We start from the raw sequence: 9,356 nt of genomic DNA, 5'->3' as shown, positions 1-9,356 counted from the left end.
GGGAAAAAAAAATCACTCTTTTCATGATCAACTATGTCTTAACATATCTGATACTCCTGGTATGCTGCAGGTTAAGAGATGCTATGTCTCTTGATTTATGTCGCAGTTTGAACAAAGCACACATGGTGTGCACTCCTTCTGTTATAATGGTGAGGAGCTAGATCATGGTTCATGTCTCTCTTCTATATGCATAGCTTATCCATGTATCCATGCATGCAGAAATGCCAGTATAACTGTTATGTTAAGAAATGCTGTGATCTAGGCATGTGCCATAAATAAATTAATTCCAAATTAAAATAAGCAAATAGTACGAGGAAATAGATTTCTCAGTAATCTGGTATCATATTATGAAACAGATGTTTGATCCATGACTAAATCAGAGTCCCTTATTTAGAAACAAAGCTACTTTTGTTGACTATTATAGACACAATATGTAGAATGTTGCGTTCAATTCTTTCAATTAATACTACTTATTCACCAAACCTAGATATTAAAATATCAAAAGAAAATTAACCACACAATGCTGTAAACATTTCAAATCACCAAGCAAAACTTCTACAATACTATGCATGATGCTACATTACATCAATCATCATCCTATCAGCCTTGCATATACATTGTATTATTTTCATTAATGAATACAAACACTTCAGAATTGTCTGCAGCACATTTTATTCCACAGAACATTCAGAAAAGTAACAGCAACTGACTGTCTTTCAACACCACAATACAGGAATATTGCACAGTTGACATTTATAGAGTTGCCTGCTCACATTTAATCTTCTACTTATTTAATACATTATTAACATTCATTTGATGGGGGAATTTGTTATCTCCAGGTAATCCTGTCTGCTATGACGGTTGACCCAATAAAGCTTATAAGCGGTCAGTGCGAAGACACTGAAAATGATGACTGATCCACCAATAAGATCGTACATGCTTGGAAACATATGAAGGACAAGTAACTGGAGGATCATAGCCACTACGATCTCTAAGTGTTGGACTGTGCTAACTAATGCTGGGTGGAATCGATTCAGTGCATAATATACACCTAAGAAAGCCACAGTAGAACAGATACAGATCCCCAATAAATACCCCCAGGTTTCTCCATCCAATGGGATAATAGGCTCTTGTAAGATAAACATTGTGGATGCACCCCAAATTGTACCTGTCCATCCAAAGGTGAAGAGAGCAGTCCACATGCTAATTTTTTCTTTGATAGCTCTGTAAATGATCATAGCCAGAGCTGTGGTCAACCCAGCCATTACTGTCATGGTATAGCCAAAGGCTTCCTTCCAAAGGCCCACTAATGAATTATCTTCATCAACAATGTTGGGGATCATTACTAGGCAAAGGCCAAAGACACTGCAGACCACAGTGACAATGTCAGTGTAGTCCATGCATTCATCTACCAGTAGAAAGGCCAGAATGGCACTGAACACTGTGGTAGTGGCTCTCCACATAATGGTCCCATTGCTAGGGGGCACAATTGCAAAGGAGGTGTAGGCGCAGGTGATGGAAATGACATTGCATACTCCATACAGAAACAGACCCATTCTATATCCTTTGGGTCCAAGAGGATGCTCATTTCCATAGCAGACAACCACAACAGCAAAAATCTGCAGCACAGAACGAATGAAGAGAAGCTCCAGTGATGGTACTTTGGACTGATCAGCAGCAAGACGAGTAATTAAAGCAACACAGCCATGTGCTAAGGCAGCTCCAAACAGAGCTACCCAGGTTATTCTTGGCTCAGAAACCATATTTTGTCCAGTATTTTCTGTCTGTTGTCCCATCCCTTTATCTTTCTGTTCTTCCGATAAACTCTGACGAACATCAACTGTCCCAGAATAGGTTCTTCCTTGTTTTTTAGTGTCATCCAGAAGTTTTTTCTTTGGGTTATCTTCAACATAATTTTCACTATCTAGGTATGTGTCTTCATAGCCCTCTTCTTCAGGCTGTGGGTAATGTGCTGTGTATTTCACTGTCACTGTATTTGGGTGGATTTTCACTCTCTTCTTTGAGGGGTATGTTGTTTTAATTGGTGAAGATGCCATTTTTCTGAGGCAGAGTCTCTTCCCTGCAGCAAATTTCACAGAAAAGTTAAATCTTTATGTTTTTTATCATTACTGTACCAGTGGAACAGCATTTGCAATTTATATTTACCAGCAATGTTGAGCACCACACCAACTGAAACATATAATAGCAAGTCATGGATTATTAAGCACTAATTTAAGCTATATCCTCTTCATGGCTGCATTAATACAGCAATTCCTTCCACTGATAGATTGTAGAATGTTACAAAAATCACAACACTATGAAGGACCTGATTACAGGATGTTTAGCTAATCCCTGGGTCGCTGATTTTTTATAAATTATTTTAATCACTTGGAATGGCAAAGAAGTAAAAGAATGAGATGACAAAGAGTCAAGTTGATACATCACATATAGAAACAATAATAAATAACTGGTCATTACCCCTGGCACATTTTCAACACAAGTCTTTATAACAGCTATTCAAGAAATCAAGGTCAGTCAGATGTTACTTCTACCAATTATTCAGAAAAGTCAGCTACACAACTAGAGTGCATGTCAATGCTCCTTCCTCCTGCTGCTGATGCTGCTTGGAACTACTTCTACTGGGAGATCTGCTGTCATAGTATGTCATGCTTGTCTGTCTTGCACCATCCTCACACATCCACAGTAGCTCCTTGCAATACTCTGAGTCATCTGTCATTCCTACCCTCCACTTTTCCTTCTAGAAGACAGCTCCATCAGCTATCAATACTAGAATAAGTAATTACTATCTTCTCACTGAAGTGAAATGTTTATGTTTGTGATGCCTCTTCTATCTTGCATACAAGATTAGCCTGAGTTGAAAGAACAGGGGATTTTTTATTTTTATTATAGCAATAATAATAAGCTTCCAATTTTAGGACAACTAACTGTTATTGAACCAAAAACTCCAAGCAGCATGTTTAAGCATTCCTTCGGCTAGAACAGAGTTCTGGAGAACATATCTGATTGGTATAACTAGGTTTCATTCATTATTTGAACTATTAGGCAGATTATAGAAATACTAATAGCATTATTTGATTTATTTCAATGTGTCATTTCCAAAACAGCGGATCACTTGGTGATTGTGATAGGAAGCCCATGATAAAATCATCAAACATCAATGGAGTTATGAATGAATATAGATTTTACAGTTAACAGCAAAGTAAGGGCACTTTCCCCTGACTGTCAAGAAAGCTGTACACAAAGAATAATCTCAGTTACAATTTAGCAGCCATGCTAAGGGCAAGGGTCTAGGGGTCCAGTAACTAAAAGTTTACAATGGAGATTTGAAATGAAATTTTTAAAAATTCAAGGCAACTTGTTGCAATGGTTTTCTGTTCTGTTCACTGTACTGGCTGTGTAGAAGAGTTAAAAACCGAAAGAACGGCGGATGCTGTGAATCAGGAACAAAAACAGAAGTTGTGAGAAAAGCTCAGTAGGTCTGGCAGCATCTGTGAAGGATAAAAACAGAGTTAACATTTCAGGTCCAGTGACCCTTCCTCAGAAGAGTTAGTTGGACCTGACGCCTTCAATATTTGCACAGGGTCCCAAGCAGTATGCTATTATTGGGTTGCAAAGAACTTGTCAATATGGGCTGGAGACTGCAAATATGAAAACTCCTGTCCTCTGTGAATAATGCAAAAGTTGTCACATTCTGAGATTTTTTTTAATGCTGTTCTTTCCTCCTTTGGCTCATTCTTGTAAATAGTCTCTTAAGCTTAACTCAAACACAAATAATACTGGATACATCTGTCTTTCTTTCCATCAGGATATAGATTTTTTTTTAATTAGCTTTTTGAAACAAAAACTTTGGTGGTGTCTGACCACTACTGAAACAGTTAAGCTTTCCTCATTCACTCTATTGCACATGAATAATGTCTAATATCACGAAGTTTACTTTGTCATCAAAGCTTGTTGAAACCAAAAACCTGGCAGCTGTAATTCTTTGTCATTTGTGTGGTCAGAGCTCTGGGAGCAAAAAAACAAACCACTCTCTTTGCTTACATTCCTAAAGTTGTGAGAGGAAGTATGTTTGGATACTATTTCCATTATTAACAGACCTGCAAAAGAAGCCATTATTAATTCACTACATGAATCAGACCACCTAGTAACTGTCAGTCTATAACAGAAAGTCATGATTCAGAAAACCTTTAAAAATAAATTTCTTCTGATGGGGCTTAAGACAGCTAACCCTCAATGGTGGTAATATACTGATCCAAATAGTGAAAAAATATCTGGGTTCCACATTCACTGCGTATTTTAAGGAATGTTTCACCACTCACAGGGTGCTCCCTCACACTTAAAAACTGAAGTCAACTGTTTCCTAAGGATTAGGATTGAATGCTCATTAAAGCACATTTTTATTGCAATTATATATGGTATTAATGAGTAATTTTTTTGAGTTTTTTTAAGTGTTGTCAAGTAAATAGTTCACTTACATACATGCTATCACTGTTAAATCCGGAAACAGAAACTGAATAAAAATGTGACTTGCAAGATTTACCGCAGTCTGACTCAAAGATCACTCACGTGGGTCCGAAAACCTCATAATTTCCATCACGTTCCTTCACATGGGTCTACAGAAATTCAAGGTGTTTTTTTTACTTGGAGTTCAATTTAAGATTTAAATTTCGCAAAAAGCAATAAGGATCAATTCCATTCTCTTCCAAGTATCAACGTGTGTGTATAAGGAGTTTTAACAAAAATATTGCAAGATTAAACGAGAGACGCTGATTAGTTGAAACCACTTCACTATTACCCGGGATGAGTTGTATCATTGATGTTATTAAATCCCATGGGAAATATATGGAGGAACTCCACAAGGATGAATTCCGCTCTGTCGGTGGCGTCTGTCCCTATTTAATAGGAGTTTATTTCTGCCGATTAACACCTGGGGGGACCTCTGAATGTCCCTAAATGATTTCCAACTATGTCCAGGCTGCCAAATGATATTTCGACAGTAACTCGCTCAGGAACAGAGAAACTGGAACTATTAACAAAGGGTCTAAAATCAAAAGAAATTATTTTAAAAAGGCGAATGAAAATTCACTCTGGGAACCATCTTTATGCCCAGTCGGCCTTATGCAAATGAGGAGCTGCTTGTAGCAGGGACCAATGTAACCCAGGCAGTGTCCGAGCAGAGTATTCCCGATGGAATCTTTTAGAGGAGATTTTGAGTGGTGTTGCCTCTCACGGGATATGTCTACTCTGCCAGCTCTCGGCTCCTTCACTGCGTGCATTATTACACCGTGGTCCCCCAGGTTAATTCGTTTTGGTTTCAGTGTGGAAACAGGCCCTTCGACCCTCAGAGCATCCTACCCAGACCCATCCCCCTATAACACACCTAATCGAAACATCCCTAGGGGCGATTTAGCATGGCCAATCCACCTCGTCTGCATATCTTTGGACTGTGGGAGGAAACCGGAGCATCCGGAGGAAACCCACGCAGACACGGGGAGAATGTGCAAACTATCTGAGCGCTGAAGATTGTCCCAAATCAGTTTTCTTTTGGATGAATTCTCTTTACTCTGTATATATTCTTTTTCTTGGTGTAACTTCCTGAGTATAGTTAAGCAATACGGAAGGTCAGACTGCCCGTTTGATCAAATGGTGGTGATTGCTTGATAATAAGGTAGATATTTCTCGAAAATAAATGAATTCAGCATATTTCAACGACTGTAACTTCGAGTCAGTCTTTTTACTGAGAGAGAATTATCTGAGGGTCTAAAATATCACTTTGCTAAGTAAATAACTAACCTCCTAGGTCTTATAGAAGATGTGCTTCTATATTCATGGCACAGAGGGAAAGGGTTCGTTAACAGGGGACGGTACATTCCCTCGTGCATGGTCTAATGTTTGAATTAGGACGACAGATTTAAAATAAATGTTACAGTACGGCAAAAAAGGGTATAAACTGAACGGACTCAGCAGGTCAGGCAGCATCTGTGGAGAAAGAGAGAGAGAGAATAAGTCGCCATGTCAGCTGCCTCCACCAACCTGTCTCCACAGATGCCGAGTTTTCCATCATTTTCTGTTTTTCTGTCAGGTTCCGGGACCTGCTGTAATTCAGCTGCTGTTAGGTTGCATTCTGCTTGATGCAGGGAAATTTAGGGCCAGGAGTAACACATCAGCTTGCCCTCACCCTTCCTCATCTCTCTCGTGTAAAAGCCCCAGATATTAGGGGATGTCAAAAACATGGCAGGAACGAGTGTGTGCGGGTTGTGGATCTCGATGCAGTGACCATCACATCAATAAAAGTGGGGCGAGAGAGAAGATGACACAACACGGTCAATGGAGCGGAACTGAAAGCAATTAGTCGGGAAACAATCTTAAAACAGTAACGTATTTCCAGAGCGCGCCGATTCCTTTAAACCGAGATGTCAGCAGCACATTCGTACATACAGAAAGCTGCCTTTTTTTGCCTCTCCAACAAACATTGGAAAATTGCGTCTGCTCGCTTTTGGGATCCTTTAGAAGTGAGTACGTAAAAGGTACTGTAGCAAGAAAGCAGCCGGAATGTGAACACTGTCAAACCCATATTTTGTAAAGAAGCCGTTGAAGAAACTCTCGATAACTAATGCCACTTATATTTTTTTACACACCGAGTATCGTGCATTTCAAAAATCATCTTTAAACAAATCTACCTTTAAATGCGCAGCCTGAGAAAGCAGCGGGACTGGCTTCCCCTGCTATCACACTGACACTTTCAGTGCTCCAAACGGACACGGGGATCGCAACTGAACACAGCGTCGGCGACTCTGCCCGTAACCTCGGGCTCAAGGTGCTGCAACATGTCCTTGAATGTCCTCTTCACCCTCACTTGTCATTCACTCCTCGTCTGTGAGCAGCATGCAAAACATATCCAGGTCCGTCACCATCCCTCTGTGTGTGTGTGTGTGTGTGTGTGTGTGTGTTTGGGTTTGGTGATCCAGACCCTTAGCGTTTCCCTGACCTCGCTCTATCTCAGAAATGGGGACAACATGAAGTGAGCCAGACCTGGGTTTAAACAGTGTAAGGTGGGGATAAGAACAATCTGACGGCTGACAGCAAGACTGCGCGGTTAAAATGGTGAGGCTAACAAACACAGCAGATACTAAACCGAACACAACAAACACAGAAAGGCAACTGACCAACCCCCACCCCTCTCGCCAACCCTTTTTTTGTCAATAAGACAAATGTTTACGCCACCTCCCTTCCCCATGCAATGCCAGAGAGGAGCCTCACTGGGTTTGGTCTCAATCTCTTGGGGGTGGGGGGGGGGGGGGGGGGGTGCACAGGATCAGAAACTGCTTTCCCCACTCTCTCTCTGGCACTGAGCACTGGCAGAACGATGCTCAAAGAGCTTCCCCGGCCACAAGAATACGTCGGCAGCTTTGCTACAACAGCTCACGGGATCGAGCCAATCCTTCTCCCGGACAGGGAGAGAGCCCAGATCTTTCCCGGGACCCGGACAGGAGGGAAAGTGAAGTGGGAGGGGGAGGGGGGAGTGTTTATAGATGAGAGTGATCTTTTTTGCAGGTTTACCTGAGGAGAGGCTGCACGTCAGAGATGGCCGTGCTTCCCAGCTCGATGCTCTGTCTCTCTCCCTTTTCTCTATCGTTCACCTCCAGACTGGAACAGAAGCTAACCAAGCAGCAAGGAGTACTGCAGGAAGGGGGGCAAAGCAAGGAGGGGGGGGGCATGCGCACACCAGCCTCAGTCAACCCATCCACCACCCCACAGGTGATCTCCTGGAATAGCAAGGTCCATTCCACATATTTACAAACAGATCCCTCTGATTCTCCAGGATCCAACTGGCTGAGACCCGCCAGCACCAGATCTCCAATTGACTCCAGCAAGCACCGTCCACAATGACTCCTCCATCCAAGGTAGAAGCAAATAGACACCCCCTTTTACTCATTACTGATATCACTCAGATCTTCCCAACCGGGAAGGTGTCCTGCTAACTCGTATTTGCCTTTAAGAAGATTTATTTATGTGGTTCCCAGTTTCTTCTTTATTAAAGACAAAAAACAAACACTGCGGGACAATCTCTAGGCGCGCAGCGGTTTCCGTTCATCCAGGACCACATCTGGCTGCCCCAGAACAAACCGTTTCGCCTTTACTTCCCCCTGTCATAGCTGCCCACTCCTCCAGGATCTGCTCGGGCAATAAAGATAACCTCCTGGCCTCATGTCCATCACCCTATCATCTCCTGACACCACCTCCCCACCCTCCCAGGTCCACCTCCTTCACCTTTGTCAGCAGAAAGAACAAGACAGCAACTTAAGTTTGTTATCTAGATTGAGACCGTCCGTTCATGGTTGCTTCCCTTTTTAAAACTCATTCATGGGATATTGATGAGTGTCCATTTATTACCGGTCCCTAGTTGCCTTTGAGAAGGTGGTGGTAAGCTGCCTTTTGAACTTCTGTAGTCCATGTGCTATAGGTAGACCCACAATGCCCCAAGGAAGGGAATTCCAAGATTCCGACCCAGTGATAGTGAAGGAATGTCGATATGTCCAAAGATTTGCAGGTTACGTGGATTGGCCACACTGAGTCGACCATAGTGTTCAGGAACGTGCAGGCTAGTTGGATTAGCCAGCGAAATGCAGGGAGACAGTGTAGAGGTGGGTCTGGGTGGGATGTTTTTTTGAGGTCGGTGTGAACTTGATGGACCAAATGGCCTGATTCCAGACTGTAGGATTCTATGATTCTATGACATATTTCCAAGTCAGAATGGCATGTGGCTTGGAGGGGAACTTGCTGGCGGTGATGGTTTCTTGTATCTTCTGCCCTTGTCCTTCTAGATGGATGTGGTCGTGGATTTGAATGGTGTTGTCTTAGGAGCCTTAGTGATTTTTTGCAGAACATTTTGTACATAGTACACACTGTTGTCCTGTCTAACAGTGGTGGAGTGAGTGAATATTTGTGCATATGATGCCACTCAAACAGAGTACTTTGTTCCAGATGGTGTCAAGCTTTGTAAATGCTTACAGAGTTGCACTCATCTAGGCATCCTCACATTCTTTCTCTTGTTGAGTAAGCCAAACCTTCCTCTTCTTTAGCTCTGAACACACATCTTTTTCTATTTCCTTTCACCACCTTCACTTGTCCCTTGAGACCCATCTACTGCTCCTTTGCCTCAATTTCCACCATAATGTTGACTATCTAATTTCTCTTCTGAGTCTACTAGCTAATTGGCTTTGGGAATAGGTCACTGTTGGGACAGTGTCAAAGAATAGAGTGTGGTCACATCAGATGAGTGCTGCTAAATGTGTGTGTGTGTGCATGTGCACACAGCCTGTATAGGAAACAAA

The 9,356-nt window shown here is 42.0% G+C and overlaps 1 protein-coding gene across 7 annotated transcripts; it reads right to left on the bottom strand.

Annotated features, from left to right (window-relative positions):
• Positions 1-683: 683 nt before the first annotated feature.
• LOC109917716 (solute carrier family 35 member G2) lies at positions 684-7,720 on the bottom strand. 7 transcript variants are annotated; one of them, XM_048604428.1, is made up of 2 exons: positions 7,582-7,720; positions 684-2,080 (listed from the first exon to the last, which is right to left on the bottom strand). In XM_048604428.1, the coding sequence occupies exon 2, from the start codon at positions 2,055-2,057 to the stop codon at positions 810-812; it is 1,248 nt and encodes a 415-aa protein (XP_048460385.1). In that variant the 5' UTR covers positions 2,058-2,080; positions 7,582-7,720; the 3' UTR covers positions 684-809. The 7 variants fall into 7 exon arrangements, with proteins under 7 accessions (XP_048460385.1, XP_048460387.1, XP_048460383.1 ...); XM_048604430.1 differs by lacking the exon at positions 7,582-7,720 and adding an exon at positions 6,702-7,146; XM_048604426.1 differs by lacking the exon at positions 7,582-7,720 and adding an exon at positions 4,817-4,922.
• Between the last annotated feature and the right edge of the window lie 1,636 nt (positions 7,721-9,356).

The sequence above is a fragment of the Rhincodon typus genome, chromosome 13 (genome assembly GCF_021869965.1).
Source record: "Rhincodon typus isolate 14 chromosome 13, sRhiTyp1.1, whole genome shotgun sequence".
Lineage (NCBI taxonomy): Eukaryota > Metazoa > Chordata > Chondrichthyes > Orectolobiformes > Rhincodontidae > Rhincodon > Rhincodon typus.
The sequence above is the reverse complement of the archived record's forward strand: the minus strand, read 5'-3'. Positions and strand labels throughout refer to the sequence as shown.

What these genes read in the sequence shown, in the direction of transcription:
- LOC109917716 (XM_048604425.1), bottom strand. Translation starts at nt 4,615, where the DNA reads ATGGAAATTATGAGGTTTTCGGACCCAC. An exon ending in TATGAGGTTTTCGGACCCAC is followed by an intron (nt 2,081 to 4,587) that starts GTGAGTGATCTT and finishes AATTTGCTGCAG; the next exon opens with GGAAGAGACTCTGCCTCAGA.